The sequence below is a fragment of the Phragmites australis genome, chromosome 1 (assembly GCF_958298935.1).
Source record: "Phragmites australis chromosome 1, lpPhrAust1.1, whole genome shotgun sequence".
NCBI lineage: Eukaryota > Viridiplantae > Streptophyta > Magnoliopsida > Poales > Poaceae > Phragmites > Phragmites australis.
Genome location: NC_084921.1, coordinates 3838763 through 3865616, shown reverse-complemented (window position 1 = coordinate 3865616; position 26854 = coordinate 3838763). Strand labels below are relative to the sequence as shown.

Genomic DNA, 26854 nt, shown 5'->3' with positions numbered 1-26854 from the left:
CAAACGAATGACAACAATTTTAATATAGTAGCATGCAAAAATAGGTCATATGTACCTGAAATATGGTAGTTTGGAGTCGTAGTGACGCCAATGATGCTTTTGTGTCCACCTACTACTCCAGATGTACGTGTGAAGTCACCTACAACGTGCCCCTCTTCTAATATTCATGCATTCAACAATGAACCAAATAGTATGCTGAAATTTATAACATTGGCATATAAATATTCACGGTACCTGGCAATTGACCAAAGTTGGTATTTGTTGTCTTCACACTGTCGACAATGTTTTCTTGGCCCTTATACGAGGTACAAACTTGTTGCCAATTTGTAGGAGCCACATTTTCTTTGTTGATAATGTTAGGGTCAACTAAGAAAATACAACATGTATTTAGTTGCTTTAACTAATAAGTACATCTTGTATACCAATAATGATCGTTGATTACTTTTTGAAGTACCTGGCAAATGGATAGAGGTATTTGTTGTAGCACTTTGATGTTGTTGGGCATTTATAAGGGCGGTTTCAGCTTTCTTTCGATGGTATGCTTCACGTTGCTTCTTTAGTATTTCATCTTTTTTCTGCGCATACCGTTCCCGCTCCCGTTGCCTTTTACGTTCTTTAGGATCTGTGAGGGCCGCCTGTGAAATGGTTGAGATTGGTCCACCAACATTGATATTGTTAGCAGTACCTATAAAGGCACAACATGTATTTAGTTGCGAAGTATCAAACGATACATATGCACTTGAAGTAGACATAAGTTGTTTTGCAATACCTGTGTTGGTGGTGTTGGATATTTCTTCGAACGGTGTGCAACACCCGGACATCTCCGCTAGTTAGATTAATATCTCTCCTATTTAAATTAGTCAAGGTGAGCGATGGAAGTCCTAGCGTTATTTGTGGTTGGTATGTGTTTCATTGGAAGTATGAAAATGCATTTCATGGTGCAGTCAAGGAGTAGATGATATTTCAAGATCAAGTGCATTCATTAATCAATACATTACTCTGTTGCAAGAGAGTCGAATACATTACTCTGTTGCAAGAGAGTCGCTCCTCTAGTGAATGAATAAAGTCTGTTTTCACCATTTCACTGGGCTTCTATTCTTTCGAAAATAAGCAGTCCTATATTTGTTGTACAACTGATCTGCTTAATTGCTTTGCGAGATTCGTACAGCCAGCTTATATATAACCTTGTTCAGCTTAGGCGAAAGGAAACGAGGACAATCATATCTATGGGTTTTCAGGGTGTGAATTCGATTCTGAAGTTTCATGAGAGATGGATACATAAAAATATGTATAATACACACTGGGATTACCTAGTAGATGATATAATACACAGTGGGATTACCTAGATGATATATACATAACTTGATCCCTCGTTAAACAAAAATTTGCATAATTTGTTAAACAAAAATTTGCAGAATTGCCATGATCGACAGCCAGAATTGGAGCATGCCGTAGACCACATGCTCATGCAACTTCAACTCAGTTTTTCAGCCCATACATTTCAATTCCCTTCAATAATAACAGGCAAACAATCAAAACACACCACCCAGAAAGTAAGGAGACCAAACGATAAATGCATGTACAAAAATGGTCTCTGCATACATGCATCGCTCCTGCCACGCGTGCCTAGACCACATGCTCATGGTATAGCACAGCACCAAATATTCTCATAATTTCTTTGCTTACTTATGAAAGAACAGCGGTGCTCTTGCTTAAAGAATATACAAGTTACGGTGACTACAAACCAAGCATTATTACCGTTATGTCTGATCTAAAACTACAAACCAATCATAATTTAGCATTATCTGTTACAAAATTATCCTTCAAGGTGAACTTGAATCCATAAGTATCCAACATAGGTCACACCACTGTTGCGAGGTACGCCCACCTTTTTTCAACAAATCTATTCACGAATCTGAGGTCTCTCTTGCCCGTGACGCACCACCGCTCGAAGGCTGCATTATCCAATCAGGGATGTTTCAATTAATCCAACTATTTGGTTTAGCATAATTACCCTTTAAGTACTTTGAGTTGTACAAAATTTTATGGATGGTTCTGGAACTACTCACCATGCAGTTGACGTGTTTGAAGATTAGCTGGATTGAATGCAAAACTCGTGTGATCTGAAGTCTCCAGACACCCTGTCATATATTGCATTTTCTTAGTTACTACGATGTTATATATGTAGAAACTATGTCAATATTCTTTATCTTTAAAAAGAAATGTGAGGAAACACTCACTGTGTCTTTTATTCAATTTTAGCATGGTCCCAAGAATAACATGATTATTATTTCCTGCAGATTGCAAGCTTATCGCATACCGCTCTAAAAGCTCACTCCAAATTCCAACAACTATGAGGTTGAACCTACAATTTTAAGAAAAAAAATATGATGTTTTGCATGAAATTATTATCTCTATTATATAAAGCTTGAGTTAACTGCATAATAACTTGTGTACCTTGTGTCCATGAGTATGACCTCTCTATAGGGTTTACTATGACCAACGTGCTCAAGTTTACACCAGTGCACAACAACTCCGGCTATATCTGTACGATTTATCAGTTTATTAAATGAACAGTCATGCTTCTCTCTATATAACAGACAAAAGGAAATATTTCACACTTAATTCGTACCAACAAACGTCTTGTTAGGACGTCGGTACACTTCATGGATTGGCGTGAGATGCTTCGGATAGAGTGGAAATTGAATAGGCATGGTATACGATTCAACCCTAGTGCGGTCATTCAAGACACACTCATACTGATGCCCAATGTTCCGAAACTGCACTGCCTCCTCCCAGTTAGGATCGAATCTTACTTCATGCAAGGTATAAACACACCCTTCTGCGAGTAAAGTGTTGAATCTCTCAACGTTGCTGTTTGATGCAATTGCTTCTATCTTGGACCCCTTAAAATTTAATAATCGACAAAGTTAGGTTGTGATAAGATTTCGTATAACACAATTGTTATATCTATCCATTATACAAGTGACTTACATTGATATCCATGAGAATAAAGTGTTGGCTATCACGATGACGAGAGACCGGGAACTTGACATCTACCCTAACGACGACACTCCATAATCTCTCCAAGTCCAAATATTCAATGTCATCGAATAATTTGAATCTGTATTAAAAGAACATATTTTAGCTTTACGTCTTTACGATTCATTTTAATTTTGATTTGACAGGTGAAATTGTACTCACCTAGAAACTACTTGGCGGTAGGAAAAGTCTGCATATGTTCTCTTTCGAGTAACATTAGTTGACTCCATTGAGCTAGCAGTACAAGGCGGTGGTTAACGAAAGTGAGACAAGATTATGGACACAAGTCAGACAATATATCTCTTTTCTTTAGGGTGATAAGATTGGATGATAGTCTCATTACATGCCACGAATTGAAGGGTACATGAACATGATATCTAAGCATGCCACAAAACAAAATGGTATCAAGCATTTTAGAGCATTCACACAACCGAGACCAAACATGCACTGATAATCAAATAGTGAAAGGTATACCATCATCCTAAATCATAGGATAACTTAAATATGCAGCAGAAAAATGTTGCAGAAAAATGTTAAATACATGATAACTAAAGTGCATGCTTCAATGGAAGGAACAAATCACCACTCACCAGGAAATGACAGCTCAAAAACGACAGACCTGCAACAACAGCTCAAAATGCTACCGAATACCTGCATGAAGAACATGAACAGTAACAAAAAATCAGACAAAAATGGGGATTCAGCACAAAATCTTCCAAGAATTTTGCTTTGGAGCACTGCTATCGGATTGTCTGGCTAAAGGAATTATTTAAATCAGAGACACTGATTAAATCTAATGATCTCTTAGTAGGATATTTACAGTTCACTTGAAATGTGGTATTAAGAAAAAATGACTCATTTATAATTTATGAATACAAGTCATGATTTTATGGATTGCCACAAAATTGGCTTGTGGGTTCTGGATAGTGCCATTCCTGGAAGGCCTTGCTGCTGGCTTTAGCAAGGAAATATTGACACACAGGTGCCAAGCAAGTGAGACAAGATTATGGACACAAGTCAGACAAGATATCTCTTTTCTTTAGGGTGTTAAGATTGGATGATAGTCTCATTACATGCCACGAATTGAAGGGTACATGGACATGATATCTAAGCATGCCACAAAACAAAATGGTATCAAGCATTTTAGAGCATTCACACAACCGAGACCAAACATGCACTGATAATCAAATAGTGAAAGGTATACCATCATCCTAAATCATAGGATAACTTAAATATGCAGCAGAAAAATGTTAAATACATGATAACTAAAGTGCATGCTTCAATGGAAGGAACAAATCACCACTCACCAGGAAATGACAGCTCAAAAACGACAGACCTGCAACAACAGCTCAAAATGCTACCGAATACCTGCATGAAGAACATGAACAGTAACAAAAAATCAGACAAAAATGGGGATTCAGCACAAAATCTTCCAAGAATTTTGCTTTGGAGCACTTCTATCGGATTGTCAAAAACACGTGAATGGCTTTAGCAAGGAAATATTGACACACAGGTGCCAAGCACTATACAGTCTCTTGACAGACATAACTGAAGGCAGTGGCAAAACAAATCTAATCTAAAGTTTAAGCACATGTTTATTCAATAAAAACCCACACCAGCACACCTGCACATGTTTATTCAATAAGTCCTAACAGGAAGTGTATTGAATAGTAATGGCTAAGAAAAAGTCTAGGATTAGGGTAGGCGAGATTGGGCCAACTGCTTCTGGCACAGTTCTTTGTGGAAAAAAATACTCTGTACACTACTTCACTAACCCTAGACACCATAGGGAAATATGATGGGAGGGGACAAACTGTATGTGCATAAAACTCAGCAAAGTTCTGGGTAGAACTTTAGAAGAGCTGAGCCATTAGCACTTTCCTAAGTCCTAACAGGAAGTGTATTGAATAGTAATGGCTAAGAAATTAGTCAATTAACCGCTGCATAGACTGTGGAACGGTTTTGTGTTTTTGGATTTTATTCTATTAAGGATGAGAATAGGTTATGTGGTGCAAGTGCATGAAAAATAGACAACAGAACACATGTTTTTCAAAATGAAACCATTCTCAACTAAGAAGCATTCTCAACTAAGTCACTATGGCTCTCCGGAAATTCAAGAACATTAACACTGACCTTATCACAAGCCACAAAGGATCATGTTTGGTGTCCCCAGAAATTCAAGAACATTAACACTGACCTTATCACAAGCCACAAAGGATCATGTTTGGTGTCGGCAAACTCCTTTAATTAAATTGGTACAGTAATCCTTTAGCAGGGAGGCACCCTTTGTTTTCAACTGACAAAACATAAACAAAAGGTTAGAAATATGAGGGGACAATTAAATAGTGAAAAATATTAGGGCAATGGCAAGCTAAAATAATCATGAGTGGAAGTGGCAAAACTAAGCCACACCTGTACATGCTGCATATTCAATCACCTCTAAAGTTTAAGAACATGTAAATTTTTAATTGTTTAAGAACATGTAAATTTACAAACCACACCTGCACATATAAAGCTAAAATAATCATGTAAATTTATCAGCCGGAGTATGCAGCCACACAAATCCCACCCCAAGAACATCGGAACCGACCAAACAGAGACAGGGATCTGCAGGAGCTCACCAGCAACGGCAGTATAAATGTTTAAGAACATGTAAATTTATATACCACACCAGCACACCTGCACATGTTTATTCAATCAAAACCCATTCACGTGTTGTTTTTTGTTTACTCAATCAAATCCCATTCAGAACTACACAGGTGGAAACCATATGAGTCGTGAGCTGTGAAAATTTCTACCGGGCTTTACCTCCGAGCACCACTTACACAATGAATAAAAACTCACAATCTCCACACATGGGCTAAAATAATCATGTATCTGCAAAAACTAAGTAAAGCTACCCAATGCAAAAACTAAGTAAAGCTACCCAATGCAAGTCTCAGCACCGCCATATTGGATTGATGCAAGAAATTTTGGATAAATGTCACGAATTTAGAACTACTAAATAAAAAGAAATGAAACATCTAGGACTGATACGCAAATTTGCCATCTATAAGTTTGGTCAGGATGAATATTCATGTTACTCATGAGTATAAAATTTTCATCTTAAAACCAAATTTCCAGTACATCAAAAGTATAATCGAATCAATCAAGTGACAACATGCTGTTACATACATGAGCACATAGTTGTGAATTGCTCCCTGCAAGAACAGAATGCAAAAAACAAATGAAACATCCAGGACCGGTGCTAAGTACCCATTTCACGGATCAAATCGATCTGTTCCAAGAAACCTGCTACGCGAAAATCAAAACAAGGATTGCCAACAAGAGAGGATGGCGAGCTCACCTGAGCAGGACCTGGAAGGACTGGCGGTGCGTGTGCTCCGTCGGGGAGAAAGGGAGCACCAGCTATCGGGGAGAAAGGGTTTTCTGGCGGTGCTGAGCCTGAAAATTGTTGGCATCTTTGAGAATAGAAATTCTAGAAGTAAGAAAGCTAAGAAAAACACCGGTAATCGATCGAGACCACATGACGGTTCTAGTTCTACTCACCTCGCGAGCCTTCCAATCCAACCCCAAAAAAATGCCGCCGTGGTGCTGCCCTCGACGCGGAGGTACTTATAGGGGGTTGCGGTTGTTTTGGCGGTGGTGGCGGCAGGGAAATATCCATGCGCCCAAGACGGTTCGCCCTGGGAGGGGGTAGGGGCGCGGAGAAGGCTGTGGGCGGGAAGCGGAGAATCCGGTGCGGCGGATAAGGATGGGCCGGGAGGCGATGAGAATGGGGAGCCGGGGCAGGAGCGGCGATTTCGGGAGCGGGGTGCGGCGGTCGCGCGGGGAGCGGCGATTTCGGGAGCTGGGGCAGGAGCGGCGATTTCGGGAGCGGGGTGCGGCGGTCGCGCGGGGAGCGGCGATTTCGGGAGCGTTGCAACGGGCGGGGAATCAGGGATCGATGGCAGGGCCGTCAAGAACTTCGACCGGAGTTGACGCTCGGCAGAGGAATCGCAAGGGGAGGCAAAGGAATATTCCACGCGGACGGATCACGCCTTATTTCTTTTTTAAGTAGGAGAGATATATTTTTCTTTGTGTTTTAGATTATTTCAGTCGATTTATCAATATAACTAATATTTCTTTCGATATTTTTTGGAATTTCATGAAAATAAAATAATATTATATATGTAAATATATGTACATGTATATATATACATAAAGTATACGTATATATGTGTATCTGTATATCTCTACATACACATATGTGGAGTCCACTGTTACAGATATATGTTATAGATTATAGATGCCCCAAATCTAACTCCCGCGTCGAGTACAACAATAAGCAGAGCAAATGTGATAGCCTGGATCCAGATCCGCGCGGAAACTTTTCCCTCCGCCCCCACCTGGCCTTCACTCCCAAGTCTCATCCCTCGCGGTGGCCTACTGGCCTTCTTCCCCACCTCACCTCGCCTCGCCTCCCCTCCCCTCCCCGACCATCGCATCGCGTTCGAAAATTTCAAAACCTCCAATCCCTCGGAGAGTCGGACACTCGGAGGGAACCCAAATTTTCGCCCCCGCGTCGCCTCCCACCCGCCGCCCCGCAAATCTCGAAATCGCCGACCCCCCCCCCCCGCACTTAAATCCCAACGCGGAGGCGGAACCCTACGGCATAGCCGCGTCGATCCCCCTCGCGCCCAATTCGCCCGCCCGATTCGAGATTCTAGGGTTTCACGCGTGCGCCCATGCCCTAGCGCCCGCCACCGGTGGTGGTGCCATGCTCGCGTCCCGCATCCCGCTCAAGCGCTGCACCGCCGCCGTCCCGGGCGAGGGGGAGCCCCCTGCCGAGAACATGCCGCCCGCCAAGCGCCGCCGCGAGCGCGTGGCCCCGTCGCGGTTCAGGGACTCGGCGCTGCTGCCCGCGAAGAAGCGCGCGGTCGTGGCGGTGGACGCGGAAGGAGACGGGGCCGGGCACTCGGAGGTGTACGAGGTGGATGTACGAGTGGCCGAGCCCAAAGGTGCCTCCTTTGGCCCCGTGGAGACCGCGGTGTGGACGCCCGAGCGGCCGACGCCCACGGAGGCCGAGCTGTACCGGGCGTGCCGGAATATCAGCAGGAGCGGCAGCTGCGGGGGTGCTGCCAGCGGCAGTGTGGTCACGTCCGTGAGCAATGCCAGCGCGGACGGCGGTGCTCGTGGCAATGGCGGGCTGGAGGGGAGGCCTGCGGTGGTGGAGTGCAAGCCCAAGAGGGAGGGCGGCGAGAAGAAGGAGGATTTCTACTGGCCAGAGGATTTTGTGCTTGGGGACGTCGTGTGGGCGAGGTCAGGGAAGAAGTGCCCGGCTTGGCCTGCGCTGGTGATTGACCCTCTGCAGCATGCGCCGGAAGTCGTGCTTAACTCCTGCATTCCCGGCGCGCTTTGCGTCATGTTCTTCGGGTACTCTGCTGGCGGTCATAGCAGGGTAATTAATCACAATTTCTTTGTTAAGCATTGATGGCTGTCCTTTTTCTTGGCTGTTCGGTTCACAAATCCACTACTTAAAATATGACTGGGACTTTCACAAAAATACTGCCTTCGTTTTGTACTTTCACGAGATGTAACCGAAACAGGGTAACAAATATGTAGGCTTGAACCAAACAGTCCCCTTCTGCTCTTGGTTTCCGTGGGCTTACACTGCCACATCCCTTTGCAGGACTACGGTTGGGCTAAGCAAGGGATGATCTTTCCCTTTGTAGACTACCTAGACAGGTAAAAGATTCTGGAATGTGAAGTTGAACAGTGCTTTCCTCACTTGGGCTGTATCTGAGGCTCCTCTCTGTTCTAACAGATACCAGGGACAACCTCTGTATAAGCTCAGGCCAAGCAAATTCCGTGCAGCAATTGAGGAGGCTTTCCTTGCTGAACGTGGCTTTTTTGATCTCCAAATGGATGTGGGGTGCTCACTGCAAAACTCTGTCAATGATCAGTCTGTCCCTGATGGCTTTCAGGAAGGTGCTGCTTCAAATAACGAGCAGGAGTGCCAATCTGAGGCTCAGGTAACTGAATGCACTGCAATTGTACAGATTGAGGATGAAGCTGCTTCCCTTGATACATCTTTTAAGCTGGCTGCAATATAAATCACTAAATTGCAGGTTGTTGGTAAGTCAGCACCATGTTGTGATAGCTGTGGTAATTGCCTACCATCCAAGGTTTCGAAGAAAAAGAAGCAAGAGGGTGACCAGTTGCTTTGTAGGCACTGTGAAAAGGTATGTGGCTTGCCGTGTGAGTTGTGAGATAGTTCTTCATCTTTCAAGTGTTCCTTTAACATCTTTCCTTTCTTTTGGTGGCCTATGTGTATACATATTACTACGATGCAGCTATTGCAGTCGAAGCAATACTGTGGTATATGCAAGAAAATTTGGCACCACACAGATGGTGGAAATTGGGTAAGAGCTTAGAATAATACATGTTTTGCTTGTGCTATTTTCTATGTTCTTGTGAACATTCGAGGTACTGACCTGCAAGGCACTTCTTGCCAGGTTTGTTGTGATGATTGCCAGATTTGGGTTCATGTTGAATGTGACCTGACATGCAGCAACATGGAGGTTATTTGCTCACCTTGTTTTTATGCTGTTATTTTGATGTCTTATTGCTTGATATCTATATGTATTCTATGAATACCGTTTGCTGATTTGGCATTATTTTGTAGGACTTAGAAAATACAGATTATTTCTGTCCAGATTGCAGATCAAAACGCAAAACAGCACCAGCAACTGAACAACTGAACACTTCCAACAGTTCAGAGTAAGTTATTTAGTTTTTTATCCAACCTATGGATACAACTTTACTAGAATAAATAAGCATGCCAATTTCTAATGTGTCTCTGCACAGATGTGCTAGCACTTCTAAGGAAAAAATGACTGAAAGGATACCTGTTTGCTGCAACGGGATGGAGGCACTGTATGTACCAGAGAAGCACATGTAAGTATTTGGGGTATTTTCTTGTACTGAATGTTTAGACAACATTTTAATTTGAGTTTGCTTAATTATCAGGACTACATTTCTGATTTTAATGTTCTTTATTTTTGCTCAATCCCACTCCTTCAAATAGCTTAAAGTCAATAGTCAACTTCTCAGAGAGAATAAACAACTACCAAATGTGCACATGCGTGTGTGTGTGAGCATGCATGTGAGTTTATTTTTTCTTAGAACATTATATTTCTCCTTCATATCACTCAATTGTGCATGATAATTGGCCTGTAGGCTAAAGTACCATCAGACTCTGTATTCTTTGATGTTCTTACTGTAGCAGTCGCATCTAAAAAATTGCTTGGTGGGTCAGTGCTGTGATGGACAACTATTATGTTGTGTATAAACATATATCAGAAGCACTGAACCAATTCATACTTGCTAGCAGTCTGCATGTTATGATGATTTCCTTACATGCCACTACCTGTAATATGTATGCGAGTTAAAATGTTGTCGCTGGCAGGATACTATGTGAATGTAAGTCTTGCAAGGGAAGGATGATGAGTCTGAATGAGTGGGAGAAACATACTGGCTCAAGGAAAAAGAATTGGAAGATGAGTATTAAACTCAAGAGCAACGGGGAACCACTCATTAATTTGGTAAGCCCTGACTTCATCAACTTTGAATCCATGGCCCAAACTGATAAGTTGATGTTCATATGCTCGTACTTCTTTTGATCAAACGGCATGGAAAACTGACTCATGATTTCTTACATCTTTGTCACTGCCTGCAGCTGGATGGTGTTCCCTGTGGAAATGTAAAGTCTTCTACCCCAGGCATTAGAAAAGAAGAGCTGCTAAAATTGCAAGGTACATTGGCGCTTGAGTTTGTGTTGGACTGTGTAGTTGTTGTTGCAACATGACCTCATGTGAATATGTAATTCATTGCTTTGATGATTGACTGCCTGCAGCAAACTCTTACAGTCCAGTCTATGCTAAATGGACAACCGAACGTTGTGCTGTATGTAGATGGGTTGAGGATTGGGACTACAATAAAATAATCATTTGCAACAGGTATTTCTTGCTGGTCTCCAAGGCTTCGTTTAGCACCCTTAATTTAAGACCTCTGTGTATGTTTTAAGGTGGCCTCTATGTAAATGACTATGAGTTTATGACTGACAGCTGACAAAGTTCCCACTCCAAAATTCATGTGTTCAGATGCCAAATAGCTGTCCACCAAGAGTGCTATGGAGCATGTGTTGTACGAGATCTTACAACATGGGTTTGCCGAGCATGTGAATTGCCCCAACAAAAAAGAGAATGCTGCCTTTGTCCTGTCAAAGGTATCATTTTTTTCATAACCTTTATTGTTTCACTTGCTCTGTAGCTTCATCAGCCAGTAGAATCTTCGAATGATATTTCATATTATTGCTGATGCTTTCCAGTGGTCCTCACACCACGCTTAAATTCTTGTTTCATGCTATTAACGTGTACTACCTTTTTGCATTGCCACAGGTGGTGCTCTCAAGCCAACAGATGTTGACCAACTGTGGGTTCATGTTGCGTGCGCCTGGTTTCAACCTAAAGTCTCTTTTCCTGTTGATGCTACAATGGAGCCAGCTATGGGCATATTGAGCATCCCTGTAGAGTACTATAAGAAGGTTTAGATTTGGATTTTTTTTATATTCACAATTGGCTGCAAGCTATTTACTCTGTGCTTATTTGTTCAAATTTCACTTAGTATTTGTTAACGTTATGTTTTCATGTTAACTCCAGACATGCGTTATATGCAAGCAGATGCATGGTGCCTGCACCCAGTGCTGGAAATGCTCTACTTATTACCATGCAATGTGTGCATCAAGAGCTGGGTATCGCATGGAGGTAGGCTGCTTCTGTCACATTTTGTAATGGACATTTATGGTGACAATTTTGTTTGCATATCCATTTTTTAGCTAATTCAGCCTGTGTAAATGAAAACACAATTTACATTATTAGCTGTATGATTCGCAGTTTTCGAGCACCGACTACTTACTAGGCTGATATTACTTTATTCTTAACATAGTTTTTGCTACTACATCATGGAATAATTAACTTCTGTATCTGTTTCATTTGTATTATTGCTCAAATAGTTCCATTGCAGCCAACACCTAATATAATTTATTGTACTGTCCTTCAAGCATGACTTGCCACACTTGTTTACACAATCCATCCCTTTGATGTAATAATTCACTGGACAATTTACACAATCCATCCAGTTTAGTATCTATCTATTTTTTTGAAGAGTTTATTAAGCTTGACTTTTTTTTTTTGTGTGATTGTAGTTGCAATACTCTGAAAGAAATGGTAGGCACGTGACAAAAATGGTTTCCTACTGTGCTTTTCATAGGTAATATTTTTGTTTCATCTTAGTGTCTCCCTTTCTTTTTGGTTAAATTACATCAGTTCACGTAGTGATTTCTTTTTTCTGAAAAATAATTCTAATGTAGACCAGGACCCTTCTGTTGCCATACTCTTTGAGGCTTTTTTGGTATTGATCTTAATGTCATAGAAAAAAGTAGGCAAAATCAATGATAATCAGATCCATGAAGCCTACAGGGTCTTGGAATGAAGTTCAGTTCTGTTACACCCAGTTTTAAGACTAAATTGAATGTAAAGTACATGTATGTTAGGATCAAATTACATATATGTAGCGTGTCATAAGTGAAATAATAGAACAACATACATTTGATCTTATAAAAGAGACCGACAAGGGTCAAAAAGCAAAGACACTGCAGCGGAACTAAGCGTAGCCTTTAATCTTTCGGGTGACACTACAAGCAATCGATGGGGAACACATCCTAGAACGCATCATCTTCTGTGAAGTTATCAAAATCTTCCTCGATTGAGCAACATTGTTTTGGTATAGCAAGTGTGAGTACATGGAATACTTAGCAAGTGTGGGAAAGTATTAGTTGACTAATATCAAGAATGGCTTAACTTAAGGTTTTATTTGCATAAATGCTATTTTTGTAGTAAAACAAAAAAAGCAACATATTTACTATGTGGAAGATCTTTTATTACTTGAGCCAAGGTTCTAATCACCTTGTTCCACATCTGAGGTTCCAACCATGTCTAACCAAAAATCAAAGTCGAATCACATTTTCCACCACTATGATCCACTCGAACCAATCAAAGACCATCCAAACCATTCGAAATCACCCGACTAATCATGTGAGGAGTTCATATTGTTCATGACTGTGAGCATGATTGATATATCAATTTTCACTCTACAGAGGTCGTATGCTTTACCTCAGTCATGATTTCTGTTATGTCCGTGTTGATCAAACACTTGCACACTTTCTAGGTGTGTTGTTAGGAAACGACTACAAACCCTTTACAACGCCTCTCTCAGCACGTGTCGACCCGCTGAGGTTTCATTGCTGTATATAAGTGGAGTACATTCTCCACCCTAGAAGTCCCTTCTTGCGCCTTACGGTTTTATGGAGTACACCCTTCCTTCTTTGCACCACCAAATGATCTGCAACATGTTGAGAGAATATTGAATTACTTGGCTAGACCTGTCTCATATTAGTCTTGTGGTTGTACTATTTTCATAGGTGGTTGCTCCATGAACCAGTCCTTAATATAGTCTAGATAAAACCGTCATCATCCATCACAGGGTAATAGCCAAATACCCAACAAAACCAATAATCTTGTTTGGAAGACATCCATAGACCAATCAACATGTCAAACTTGCCCAGACCCTACTTTTCATGTCTAAGCATTTTTACCAAACATCATCATGATTCCCATTATTAAACAAAGACATTATTTGCCTATGCTACCCATGAGTAAGCAACACTAAGCATAATCTACCCAAAACACGGTAACCATACTACGACTATAAGGAATGTTGAGGAAAATTAGTCAACCCTAACTATGAGATATCATATTTGACCAGCATGCAATTTGTTAAACAAAACTTTACAAAAGTGGGTACAAAATGTTCGATGACACTTGCATTATCCAAGGTGTTGCTTGAAATCATCAAAGCCTTGATCTTAGATGTTGTTGAACACTTCCATGACAGACTTCTCTACACGTGGACAAAGCACACCACACTAAGAAAAAGCACCAAACAAGGCTAACACAACAAACAAACGCTAAGGTTGGCTTGGTTATGATATTAGAAAAAAATGGACGCAAGAATCGTTGAAATCAGAGCTATGATGCGAAAACTATAGCTAAACGAATTTTAAACGACTGAAAAAGACGAAAACTGTTTTTTGGAATTAAACCAAAATTTTAAAAGACTTAAACATTTATTTACAATTTTCCAGTTTTATTTTATAGCATAAAACTAATTAAAACAAATTTAAAGAATTTATTTGCATTTTCAAGAATTAAAACTAAATTTATATGCATAAAACATATTAAAAGCATTTATTTAATCAAAGAAAACATTTTAAAAACAATATCAGAAATAATCTATATTTTCTAAACCATTTTCCAAAATTAAACATTTATTCTATCATTTTTGCAATAATTTTTACACTAGAAAAACATTAAATAACATTTATAGAAATAAAAACAAAGCTAAAAACATTTGTAAACATTTATCTAAACCATTTTCTTTTTTCTGGAAATTTTTCTAAATTGAAAACCTATTGTTCAAAAAAAATCTATTTTCGTGAATTATTCTTCTAAAGGAAAACCCGCGCAATGTTGATGTCATCAGCTGACTGGGCTATTGACTCGGGTTGGCTTGCTGACTGGGATGCCACGTAGGGCAAAAACGCCTATGTGGCCGCACACGTGGCACACTGACTAGGCCGAAGGCTATTTAAATCATGCACATCTAAAAAGGATTGGAGCAAACCGTTAACTATCATCTAATCCTAGCCTATCACGCGAGATCTAACGGCAGATGGGGCGCCTATCTCTCCTTTGGTGAGACAGATGACGACGGCTAGTTGGCGCAATGGAAGATGGTCGGAGAAGACTCGAGACGGCGCTGCGATGCTTGGGAGATGACGGTGAACGACGGAGCGTGACCTGAAAGCAATGGCAAGCTTGTTTGACTGGGTTATGAGCGTCACGAAAGTCTGGAGAGGCTTGGTGAGAGTTGGGGCATTGGGCGAGGTGGAGCAAAATGAACCTTGGTTGGGGGTTTGATTTGGGTTTTATAGATGGGGAGATCGGATTCAATTTGGCCGGCTCGGGTCTTAACGGGACGGCGGAAAATTAGGTTGTTGATTTCCATTCTAAGCTCGGGTCCTCCACAAAATTGAGGTCCTTCTTCAATCCGCGGTCGTTAGTTATCAATTGCACGTTCAATCGACGGTTTAATGCATTGATTTGGGTGTGGGCTCAGCAGCATTCAAATGGGGGCGCTAGTGAGCAGTGAAGGAAGGGAAAAAATTGGGAGGTGGGAGATGATTCCAACGGTTGGGACCCACTTGGTAGTGAGAGAGGAAGAGGGGAAAATTGGGCTGTCACAAGTTCTCTTTTCTTGTGTAGTTATTTGTGAAATTGGCAATTTGCCATGAAGGAGTAAATACCGCATTTATATTGCTATCACTGGTTACGATGTTATTTTGCTCCTCTGTAGTACTCCCGACCCAGATAATGTGTTGGTAGTGAAGACACCTGAAGGAGTTTTCTCTACCAAATTTTTGCTCCAAAGTAGTGAGAAACAGACTCGTACAAGGCTTGTCAGGAAGGAAAATCACCTGGAGAAGGTGCTTCCTGCTAAAATTTCTGACTGCCTAACTGCAAGATGCCAAACTTATGAAATGTTGAAAAACAAGGTAATTTTCTTGCATCTGTTTAGCATACTTATTTCCCCCCCTACCTATTCTTGAGAAACTATTGTGCTCATCATCATGGATAAATTATAAATTTGTTGTAGAACTTTACTGGCTCTTACTAATCATTTTCAAGCATCAGTTAGACATTGCATTCTTTAACTTTGTGATAATTTCCTTGCTGGCTAGTTCATCTACTTTGATAGTTTAACTATTCGACTCATGTGTAAGATTCTTAGTGCAACAGAGCAGGAATAATGGTTGTCTGCATATGGGTGCTGGTTTGCTCCTTTCAATACAAAAAAGCGCGCTGCTTTGATGCTTTCAAAAAGGAAAAAAGCAACCCTGCTTGTTTGCTGGTCCAAGGATGAGGCTCTTAATGACAGTTGCATGTAATAACTTTTGAGTAAATTTCAAAAAACTACAACTATTTTGACATATGTTGCAGAAAACTACATCTTTGGTAATAGGTGGGCCCACAGTTACATGCTATATAGGATGGCAGGTGGGCTCACGATGATGAAGTTGTAGTTTTTTGCAACATGTGTCAAAATAGTTGTAGATTTTTAAAATGAGCACTAGAAGTTGTAGTTTTTTTGCAACATGTATCAAAATAGTTGTAGGTTTTTAAAATTTACTCTTAACTTTTTGTATTTTGGAGTAACAGGCTCTCTAGCATTAGGATTAATTATGTTTTACATGTTCACGCATGCCTTCATATCATTGGTTATGTGTGTTGATTTTCTGTTATTTGCGACATTTTTTACTGTCAAGTCATGCTATTACTGTTGGTTTCTAGTTGTATTTTGATTGACTTGTTTCAATCTGATAAGTATGTTTAGATTTGATTTCTGTTTTCTTGTCTTTAAGCCTTTTGGTACTACCTTACTAACCACTAAGTTATCTTAAATCTTAATTTTCCAGAAAGAACCACGAGAGGCGATTGCCCACAGAATAATGGGACCACAACACCACTCCCAAGATTTGATTGATGCTCTAAACACATGCATGGTAATTGTCTAATGAGTACTAGCATTTTCTTTCTGTTACTAATGAATGCAGAAGCATTTATTCATCTTATTCCCTTTTTAACAGGATCATAAGGACGGCCAACCTTTTTCTACATTTAAAGAACGACTTTGTTATTTACAGGTTTAGTTTCCGAGTGACTGCTGTTCTTACCAGGCTATGTCTGCATACTGATAAACAAACTGTTCGATGGTTGCAGAAAACTGAAAATAAGAGGCTCTCCTGTGGTCTATCTGGAATACATGGATGGGGGCTCTTTGCTGTTAGGAAAATTCAAGAGGGTCAAATGGTATATCATGTCAAGTCAAATTAAATTATCTATGTTAATTGTGTTAAATTATTCGCATTGCTGATCCAGTTTAGTTTGTTGAGTATATCTACAATGACATGTCCAAGAACATGCAGCGACATGCCATATTAATGTGATCGGAAAACAAAAGCAAACAGTTACAAGTTATATTTATGTCAATTGGTAGATTAAATGTCTACCAGGTATATTTCTTCCTCTGTTTAGGCTCTAGATTACAGAAGAAAGCTTGTACTCCATTTAATGAATATTTACAATCTGCCATGCAAAATTACAGAGAATGTATATATTTGGTTGCACAAATATCTATCCGGGGGTGTGTCTGGGTGAGGGGGAACACTCTTGGCATTATTTTTTTGTTCTACATTACAGTATAAATTTTGCCATGATAATTTTTTTGCCTGTCTTTCTTGAATTGGTTGGTCTAAACTCATTTTGCATCTATAAATGAGTAGTTAATTCTTAATGTCACTGAACCAATCTTGTGCCAGGTTATTGAATATCGTGGTGAACAAGTTAGACGCAGTGTTGCTGATTTGAGGGAAGCACGATACCATAGAGAGAGAAAAGACTGTTATGTGAGTTATCATTTGCTGTGCTTACCTTCTATAAAGCTCTACTTTCTCACTTTTAACTTGTAAGGTTTAACTGGTGTTACCTATCACATTTTGGTAATGATTTTAAATTTATAAGTGCTTGGAGCAAATGAAATTAGCTTGAGAAGTAATTATAGCTCTGCCCTAAGATACCATTTTAAAGCCTTCTTTGCCATCTTTACAATGACTGTACTGCCTTCAATGCTTTTTCATTGCAAATGGTAACTTCGTGGTCCCATAGCTTATTTGTTCTGCAGTTGAATACTTGAAAATTATTCTTGTAGTGCATTGATCACTCTTAAGAGTGCTAATCACATGTTAAATTTATGCTTAATCTAGTGGCACTGTGAATCTGTGGTTGACTTATGTTTTGCAATTTTCATCGATTGTGTTCTATCCATTTGATCCTTCATAAGAGTTGATGAAGCACATTTACTATAAGGTTTTCTAATGATGTTTTTGTACATTCATATTTGATTTACTTTTTATGTGCTTCGACTCTGAGTAGTCAACAGGCAGTCTACGTGAAATATTGCACTTTAGTTTTCTGGTGCAGTGCATTGATTCTATTTTCTGTTTTGTGCAGCTGTTCAAGATAAGTGAAGATGTTGTTATTGATGCCACAGAGAAAGGAAACATAGCCCGCCTAATTAACCACTCGGTAAACCTTTGTATTCACGTTTGCATCTTCTTGCCATACGCAATAGCTCACCAAAATGACAACCGAGTTTTTCTTGTCACACTTGTAGTGTATGCCTAACTGCTATGCAAGGATCATGAGTGTTGGTGATGACAAGAGCCAGATCATTCTTATTGCCAAAAGAGATGTCTGTGCAGGAGAAGAATTAACGTAATGCTTCTTAACCCTGCCCGTTTCTGATTACACAAGGAAATAATCTCATCACCTTGATATCTTAAATAAAACTATCATCTTCTGATAAGTTTTTCTCTCTTTTACGTGTAGTTATGACTACTTGTTTGACCCTGACGAGCCTGAAGATTGCAAAGTTCCTTGTCTCTGTAAAGCTCCTAGCTGCCGTGGATACATGAATTAGGGTAAAACCATCTTACAAGGACTAACCCCTTACAGCTGCCGAAGGCTGGGCGTTTTCCCAGATCCAGCCAGATTCACGATTCATTTATTTGTTCCCTCATCTGGTTACTCAATTTACGCGTGGCTGCCAAGAAGCATCGATTTTGTATTATTGCCACGGATTTTATTTAGATTGCAAGGTAGGCTCAACCGGGTTCAGCCAGCCGTTGTAAATTCGTCCATTGTTGTAATAAAGATGCTGCTATCTAAGTGAAAAAAATCCATTCGATGCAATCCAGTTCCATGAAATTACTCTTATTGACCTGACTCAGTTATTCTATCGCGTTCATGGCTGAATTACTTGATCTATACTCTTGCAATCTAACAACGAGAGAATTAAGCCCCACATTAATTTATTAACCAAACCACACGAGAATTCAAACGAGCGAGCAGCGCAGGCAGCAGGCGATCGCATCCTCGCGCCGGCACGGCACAGCACAGCTAGCTCCTACACAAGACACCATGTCGCCGGGAGCGCCCTCGCCGTCATGAGGTGTCGCCTGTTGGACTGCTACTCTGCTTCGTCCTCCTCTCGCTCGCGGGGCCCCAGGCAACCGTGGCGCGGAAGTACGCGGCCATCTTCCACTTCGGGGACTCCATGGCGGAAGACGGCAATCTCTGCCTGGACGGCACCCTGGATTACCTCGGCACGGCGCGCCTGCCGTACGGCACGACCGACGGCCGCGTCGTCATCGACTTCATCGGTACGCATAAGTGCACGCGCGCGGGCGCGTCGCTCCACGCCACCACCTCCATCCACTCAATTCGGACTGAATTGCGGCAACAGTTGAGCTGAATTACGTCTGCGCCGTCTTTCTTGTCTGCGTGCATGCATGAGCAGCGCTGGAGCCGGGGCTGCCGCTTCTGCCGCCGTCCAAGGCGCGCAACGCGACGTTCCACCGCGGCGCCAACTTCGCCATCACGGGCGCCACGTCGCTGGACACGCCCTTCTTCCAGGGGCGCGGGCTGGGGCACACGGTCTGGGACTCGGGCTCCCTGCACACCCAGATCAAGTGGTTCCAGGACATGAAGCCCTCCATCTGCAACTCCCCGCAAGGTTCGTTCGTTGGTTTCAGTTCTCAACCATTCTTCGATCCTGCATATATATAGTGTATATATATATATATATATGATAGCTGACGTCATCTGGTACCACAATATATAGAGTTATGTGTAAAATTGAAATTACACTCTCAGAAAAGAAGATATTTTTTCTCGAATACAGTTGTATGTGTACCGTTAAAAACAGAATTAATATTATATGTGATCAATATTTATAAATAAAAGAGGAATATTTGAGAAATTCATAAAAATATAATAATGTCCAATAGAAGAGTTGTGGTATGTGAAAAGTCTATTTATATTCTATATGCTATACCATAATATCCAATTTGAATGTGTGATGAAAATTCAGTTACATCTAAAGGCTAAAACATGCTTAGTACTAGTAGTATAATTCTATCTAATCTTCGTATAAAAATTTATGAGACGTAGCTGTTTACAGTGAGATAAATGATCAAATTAATAGTCTGTTAACCTAATTAATAACCTAAAATTATAGAAATTAACTTTAATAAAATAGGATTGATGGCTACACGAGATCCTTGCAGGGTGGGGTCCCTGTGCGGTCGCCCACCCCCGCATCATGCCCCGTTTGATAGGATTTAGCTCGTCTGGTTGCCGTGAGGGCAGGCTTGGACCCTGTTTGGGCTAGCTTTCATCGAAACCTAATTAATGTTCCCTCTCTCTAGCTTTCTCTCAGTCTGCAACTATAAGTATTGATGAGCTTGCACTTCCATTAGGCTTTTTTCTTTGCATATCAGTACTAAGTTGCTTTTAGCCCTGATTACACCTGTCGCATTGAACAAAAGCAGATGCAAGTTGAGTTTGTGTTGCTCAAAGACAATGCACGTTTGAGAGAGAGTTATTACAATGTTAGGGTGGGTCTCAGGGAATCTTATTACGTTCGCCGACAGAGAGAGAAAGAGTCATGCTATCATTTTAGGATAGATGTGTTGTCATTTTATGCTTAAAGGTCTGTCATGTGGTTACTTCTTATTTAAAGCTTGAGTCAAGACATATGTATAAACATATCTCACGAAGTGTAGTAGTCTTCCTAAAAATCATGTGTTTGGTAGATGGAGAAGGGCTATGCAACTATTTAAAGGTCATCCACCAAATGATCAAAGCAGGGACACGTTCAACAACCGCTTACTAATATTTTTCGTCCATAGATAACAAAATTGGCAGATGAACATGTACAAATCAATTATTGTTGTTGAGGCCCATGACCTTATCCCTATTGCTGAAGCATAGAATGGCGTGGCAATATTGCCCCTTGTATCATTGATCTCAAGATGCATAGCGTATAGCTGTTGAATACTTAGATCATCTCAAAATGACGGTGGAAAGTGGCGATGTAAATTAGCAGAAGAATGCTAGTTGTGCCAGTAAATGCTATCAAGGTACGATGATTTTCGTCTCCGAGGTGTAGATGGAAAGTTGTAAGGATGGGTACTAGAAAATCCACCATCATCTTCAAGGTCATTAGTGTTCTCCGGAGATGGAGGTCACGGAGGGAGGGGTCGTTGTGGTATGAAATAGTCATCAGCGTCGTCATCTTGAGCTATCACGGTAGGAGCACGTCCTCTTGCAGTGAACCTTCTCCTGCATTGCTGCTGGAACGTCGATGCATTGGTGATATGAAATCATCATCCTCACCGTTCTCGTTATTTTCTAGTTGAAAAGTAGAAGGTGCCCCTGTACCCCTTAGGTTCGTTGATATTCATCATCTTCTACGTAAACACAAGCATCACACCCCTGCCTATACATCACCAAGAAGTTTGTGATGTCTTTGTTCATGAACTCTGTGTCTTCCGGGAATGCCTAACACAAAAGAGGGGTATTCAAATCAATGAAAAAAAGATAAGTAGGGTGACCAAATAGAAAATGATGAACCTAAATGTGGGATACATACTTATCGAACAACATCACTATCCTTCTTTGCCTACTAGAGGAACTTAGCATAGAAGAATAGTCAGCTAGTTCGCACACCCTGAGATACCTTTGACACCGCTCATGCAAGAGGGCCATAAGGTCGTTGGTGGTTACATATTGGAGCAGAGCGGTTAACGCAGAATAGAAGGGTCTTGCATGAAATTTGTACACGACTTAAATTAGGTTGTTCTCCTTGAAGGGATCATCATTCCCTTCACGCACAACCTGTAATGAGGCATTAAGTGCTATATCGATAGTTGTAGATGTCCATAGAAACCCTATACTACAAGATCCTGCCATAGATTTATTGATCCTTGACTGTAACGTTATGGCTATGCACCAAAGCATGAATCCCTGATTATTTAAGAAACATTAAACAAATATTAAATATCACAATTAATTTGTAACAATGCTTAAAAAATAACTAATAAATAAAGTAATGTGCCATAATTATTTGACAAAAATTAAATAAATTAAAATTAATTACATTAACAATACAGTGAATAAGACATAATAGAGATAACTATGACAATAAAACGAATAAACATGTATCACGAAAAAGTACAAGTGTACCGAATAACTACACTAGCTACTCAACAACACCGACGCCACACGCAATCCCCAGGAGAATAAGCGTCTGACGAGCACGTGGCCCTCGTCCCAGTGGCCTGCGCTAGCCCTTGCCACGTGTGTCTTTGTTCGTCATCTTTATTGTCTTGCCCTGTGGGACCCCCACCGAACATGTATCTAGATCAGCTAACTCAGCCCTGCATGTACCATGATGAAGGATCCTCATTCGGAAGTGTGGACACATCTAGTATGTGCTCTGATAGAGTCCAGTGTGCCGAAGGCTCATCCTATTGGTACCACTGTGAGCCCCTATGTGCATCGAGATAGTGGGGGTACTGTCCACTAAGGAGCTCGGTGAAGCTGACAGCCTGCATTACAGCAGCCCAGTCAAAAGCTTGTGTTCTCCTTCATTCAGGCATCTGCTGCGTGCAGTCAATGATGTCTTCTTGATGAGTCAATGCTGCAGACGGAGATGCCATCGTAGTCTGAGGAGGTTGTGTCCACTGCGGGGGCTGTGAACTAAGTGTACACTACTCGGGTTCAGGAGCTTGCATGCACTCCTCTGCCTCAGCACCGGAATGTGACACACGATGCTCTGCAGTCAAAGGTGCCTCTCGCGACTATGCCCAAACGGGTTCCCCATGGGCATTGGATGAGCGCCTACTGTGGGAGGCACGGGACAGATCCATGGCTGGTAGGTCGTATCACCTTCAATGCGGGGCACAACCAACTAGACCACGTATGACGAACAACAAGCGGGACCTTCTCGTCCTCATGTAGTCCCTGAGAGGGTTTCGATTCCTCCACGTTGATGACCCGATTACTTCCTCACAAGCTTGCCTCGCCTGTGTATGCATTTTGTATGTCTCTTCGGTATGTATAAGATGAGGGCCATGTCATACGGAGGTTTAACCAATGAACATCGTTAGAAGTACCACATCACTTACCACAACATCAAGAAGGTGGGCATGATCCTCGGGGAATGGTCTAGGGGCTGGATTTACAAGTCCATTGAGTAAGGTGACACGCATGCACAGAAGATACCACGAAAGGTACTCTCAGTACGTGGTATCGTCGTATTGTCTAGTAGGAACGACGATAGCCACCGCGGTTGACTCGATGGCTATATCTGCGAATAACTTCATAAAATAAACTAAATTGCAACAACACTAATCCAATACAGTATGATAATGTCCTGATAGTTTATTATCAGATCGGGCAAGTCCTCTTATCATGACCAGATTCTTTGTAAATTTTACACTTGCGTAGGCCATCAATAGCATCTGCTGCATGTATGTTACCTTGTAGCCTCGTGGCTCTAGGCCTTCCAGGATCTGTGCGTCATGCTCGAGGATAAGATACTGTTGGAGGGTGAACTCCTATCGCAGGGATCCCGAGGGACCCTTTTTTGAGATTCGATCGGGGGATGATTCTGAATATGTCTGCAGGAGAAATAAATGGATTTAAATGCGATGGCAGGTAGGGTGGAATGATCTAATGCAGGATGCAGTAAATGCACTGGAGGGATTTTTAGACAGGTTCGGGCCACACTGAGCGTAATACCCTACTCCTGTGTGGATGCTATAAATGCCCTAAGAATGTCTCTCAGGAATGTTACTGCTTACAAGAATGTTTGTCTATCCTAGAGCTTCGGGCTCCTTGTTCTCCGGTGGTCTCAGCTTCTGTGCTTGTACGAAGGTGTTCCTCAATCTCTCAGAGTGTCGTACTGAGCGCTGGAGAGCTCGATCCGGCCTCTGAGAGTTCTCTGAAAAGTTGTCTTTGTCCGTGCCCGCCAGCTCTCTTAAATACCCCCCGGCGGTAGCGTGCCCCGGCGCTCTTCCAAGTAGTTGACGTCGTCGCGCCTTCGCTGTTCTTGTTTGCCTTCGGAGTAGGCACGCACCCGAGGGGAGCCCAGAGTGAGCTCGGAGGGGAGGACCGCCTTAGCGCCGTACACGAGGAAAAAAGGAGTCTCCCCGGTGGCGCGACTTGGCGTGGTCCGATTGGCCCATAGCACAGCAGGCAGCTCGTCGATCCACCCTTTCCCGTGCTTTGCGAGCACGTTGTAGGTCCGGGTTTTGAGCCCCTTCAGTATCTTAGCATTGGCACGCTCGACCTGCCCATTGCTCCGAGGATGAGCGACTGAGGTGAAGCAGAGCTTGATGCCGAGGTCCTCGCAGTAGTCCCCGAACAGGGCACTTGTGAACTGAGTGCCATTATCGGTGATGATCCTGTTTGGGACGCCAAAGCGACTTGTGATACCGTGGATTAACTGAAGCGCTGTGTTCTTGGTAACCTTGAAGACTGGAACCGCCTCCGGGCACTTGGTAAACTTGTCGATAGCGACGTAGAGGTACTCATAGCCCCTGATTGCTCGGGGGAATGGTCCCAGAATGTCCAGCCCCCAGACCGCGAAGGGCCATGACAGGGGGATGGTGTGGAGAGCCTGAGCTAGCTGGTGAATCTGCTTTGCGTGGAACTGGCATGCCCTGCAATACCGAACCAACTCGGAAGCATCCTGGAAAGCTGTAGGCCAGTAGAAACCTTGCCGGAAGGCCTTCCCGACCAGCGTGCGGAACGATGCATGGCCACCGCACTCGCCCTCGTGGATCTCAGCGAGAAGCTCGCCGCCTTCTACCCGGGTGATGCATTTCAGGAGGACACCGTCCGTGCCGCGCCGGTAGAGACCCCCGTCTACTATGGCATAGCGTTTGGACTGCCGCGCAATTCTTTCGACAGAGGCATATCCTCGGGGAGGAACTTTTCTTTCAAGTACCCTCGGATCTCGTCCATCCACGAGGCATCTTGAGAACTGCCAGCAAGCGCAGCGCACTCGCTAGGCGGTGGCACCCTGATGGGGCTTCCCACTGAGGGCACCCTCGGGGTCCCCTGAACTAGGCTCGATGTTTCCCCTTCGTCCTGGTCGGCAGGCAGGACAGAAGGCCGTGTGAGCCTTTCTTCAAAGACTTCGGCAGGGACACGCGCACGGGAAGAGGCCAGGCGAGAAAGGTCATCGGTCAGAGCGTTGTCGCGGCGAGATATGTACCGCAGCTCCAGGCCATCGAAGTGCCTCTCCAGCTTGCTCACTTCCGCCACGTACGCTGCCATTTGAGGATCCCTTCACTGGTATTCTTTCGACACCTGGTTGACGACTAGCTAGGAGTCTCCCTTGACCAGGAGGCGATGAATCCCGAGGCCCACCGCGGCCCGGAGGCTGGCGATGAGGCCCTCATATTCCGTCATGTTGTTGGTTGCTCAGAACTGCAGCTGCACGACGTACCAGAGTTCTTCACCCGTTGGGGAGGTGAGAACCACTCTAGCCCCCGCGTCTTTCAGCGTGAGGGAACCATCGAAGTGCATAATCCAGTACCCGGGCGCATCGTGCCAGGGATAGGCGGAAATTTCTTCTTGGTCGATCTCGGGGACGGGCGTTCACTCTGCCACAAAGTCAGAGAGCGCTTGGCTTTTGATCCCCTGGTGGCTGACAAAGTGCAGATCAAACTCTGCCTGCTCCACCGCCCACTTGACGATACGCCCGGTGCCTTCTCGGTTCTGGAGGATCGGCCCCAATGGATACGTGGTAACCACCGAGACCTTGTGTGCCTGGAAGTAGTGGTGCAACTTCCGGGAAGCAACGAGCACGACATAAAGCAGCTTCTGGGCTTGGGGGTACCTTGTCTTGGCGTCTCGGAGCACTTCACTGACGAAGAACACCGGCCGCTGCACACGGCGGGCCCGGACTGCGGTCTCACCCGAGGGCTTGTCACAGCCCCTGAGCTCGGCGGAGTGGTCGAGGCTGGCTGAACGCTCGGGCTTGACTCCCTGGTCGGGAGGAGCCGAGTGCTCGGGCTCGACCCCCTGCTCGGGGGGAGCCACGAGGACTGGGGAGTGCTCAGGGGCAGTTGGGAGCTGGAACCCAACACCTTGCCCCGAGCACTCATCACGCTCCACCACCAGTACTATGCTCACTACTTGAGGAGTGGCCGAGACGTAGAGCAGTAGTGGCTCGCCCTTGGAGGGGGCCACTAGTACGGGCGGCGAGGTGAGATTTTTCTTCAAATCGCGGAAGGCCTGTTCGGCCTCCGGCATCCAATCGAAGTGACCGGTTTTCTTCAGGAGTTTGAAGAGGGGGAGTCCTCGCTCCCCGAGCTTGGAAATGAAGCGCCCGAGGGCTGCCATGTAGCCGGCGAGGCGCTGAACTTCCTTGAGTCGAGCCGGGGGTCGCATCTGCTCGATGGCCCGGATCTTCCCTGGGTTGGCCTCGATTCCTCGGCTAGAGACCAAGAAACTGAGGAGCTTGACCGCGGGCAGCCCGAAAACACACTTCTCGGGGTTGAGCTTCAAGCGGGTAGTGCGGAGACTGTTGAAAGTCCCGGCCAGATCTTCAAGCAGGGTGGCGCGATCTCGGGATTTGACCACGAGATCGTCGATGTAAGCCTCGACGTTGTGGCCAACCTGCGAATCAAGGGTAATACGCACAGCGCGCTGGAAAGATGACCCAGCGTTGCGCA

At 43.2% G+C, this 26854-nt stretch overlaps 3 protein-coding genes and 1 long non-coding RNA gene across 4 annotated transcripts; 2 read left to right on the top strand and 2 right to left on the bottom strand.

The window, feature by feature from the left end:
* Nucleotides 1–1572: 1572 nt before the first annotated feature.
* LOC133886935 (uncharacterized) lies at nucleotides 1573–2771 on the bottom strand. Its single transcript, XM_062326845.1, has 5 exons — nucleotides 2633–2771; nucleotides 2458–2545; nucleotides 2241–2365; nucleotides 2070–2141; nucleotides 1573–1955 (listed from the first exon to the last, which is right to left on the bottom strand). The coding sequence occupies exons 1-5, from the start codon at nucleotides 2712–2714 to the stop codon at nucleotides 1861–1863; spliced, it is 462 nt and encodes a 153-aa protein (XP_062182829.1). The 5' UTR covers nucleotides 2715–2771; the 3' UTR covers nucleotides 1573–1860.
* Nucleotides 2772–2774: 3 nt separating this feature from the next.
* Nucleotides 2775–6658, bottom strand: LOC133886941 (uncharacterized). The gene is made up of 8 exons (XR_009903487.1): nucleotides 6592–6658; nucleotides 6389–6486; nucleotides 5240–5338; nucleotides 4350–4410; nucleotides 3633–3693; nucleotides 3205–3276; nucleotides 2995–3124; nucleotides 2775–2906 (listed from the first exon to the last, which is right to left on the bottom strand). It is a non-coding gene; the product is annotated as an uncharacterized LOC133886941 (long non-coding RNA).
* Nucleotides 6659–7380: 722 nt separating this feature from the next.
* On the top strand, nucleotides 7381–19013 carry LOC133922409 (histone-lysine N-methyltransferase ATX4-like). Its single transcript, XM_062367776.1, has 23 exons — nucleotides 7381–8482; nucleotides 8714–8769; nucleotides 8849–9056; nucleotides 9153–9266; nucleotides 9378–9446; nucleotides 9540–9605; nucleotides 9710–9804; nucleotides 9892–9981; nucleotides 10493–10628; nucleotides 10763–10838; nucleotides 10940–11042; nucleotides 11187–11311; nucleotides 11484–11629; nucleotides 11745–11849; nucleotides 12290–12354; nucleotides 15559–15757; nucleotides 16679–16765; nucleotides 16850–16906; nucleotides 16983–17072; nucleotides 17582–17668; nucleotides 18273–18347; nucleotides 18436–18536; nucleotides 18651–19013. Exons 1-23 carry the CDS (start codon nucleotides 7802–7804, stop codon nucleotides 18739–18741), a joined length of 2922 nt encoding a protein of 973 aa, XP_062223760.1. The 5' UTR covers nucleotides 7381–7801; the 3' UTR covers nucleotides 18742–19013.
* A 132-nt stretch (nucleotides 19014–19145) lies between these two features.
* LOC133922489 (GDSL esterase/lipase At5g45910-like) lies at nucleotides 19146–19910 on the top strand. Its single transcript, XM_062367886.1, has 2 exons — nucleotides 19146–19483; nucleotides 19621–19910. Exons 1-2 carry the CDS (start codon nucleotides 19378–19380, stop codon nucleotides 19887–19889), a joined length of 375 nt encoding a protein of 124 aa, XP_062223870.1. The 5' UTR covers nucleotides 19146–19377; the 3' UTR covers nucleotides 19890–19910.
* Nucleotides 19911–26854: the final 6944 nt, after the last annotated feature.

Excerpts from the sequence above, each read along its gene's own strand:
- LOC133886935 (XM_062326845.1), bottom strand. The coding sequence starts at position 2,714 with ATGCCTATTCAATTTCCACTCTATCCGAAGCATCTCACGCCAATCCAT. Across the intron at positions 2,546-2,632 it reads TCCTAACAAGACGTTTGTTG|ATATAGCCGGAGTTGTTGTG; the intron begins GTACGAATTAAG and ends TAAATCGTACAG. Across the intron at positions 2,366-2,457 it reads GTCATACTCATGGACACAAG|GTTCAACCTCATAGTTGTTG; the intron begins GTACACAAGTTA and ends TTAAAATTGTAG.
- LOC133922489 (XM_062367886.1), top strand. The coding sequence starts at position 19,378 with ATGGCGGAAGACGGCAATCTCTGCCTGGACGGCACCCTGGATTACCTC. Across the intron at positions 19,484-19,620 it reads CGTCGTCATCGACTTCATCG|CGCTGGAGCCGGGGCTGCCG; the intron begins GTACGCATAAGT and ends ATGCATGAGCAG.
- LOC133922409 (XM_062367776.1), top strand. The coding sequence starts at position 7,802 with ATGCTCGCGTCCCGCATCCCGCTCAAGCGCTGCACCGCCGCCGTCCCG. Across the intron at positions 9,982-10,492 it reads TATGTACCAGAGAAGCACAT|GATACTATGTGAATGTAAGT; the intron begins GTAAGTATTTGG and ends TGTCGCTGGCAG. Across the intron at positions 10,839-10,939 it reads AGAGCTGCTAAAATTGCAAG|CAAACTCTTACAGTCCAGTC; the intron begins GTACATTGGCGC and ends GACTGCCTGCAG.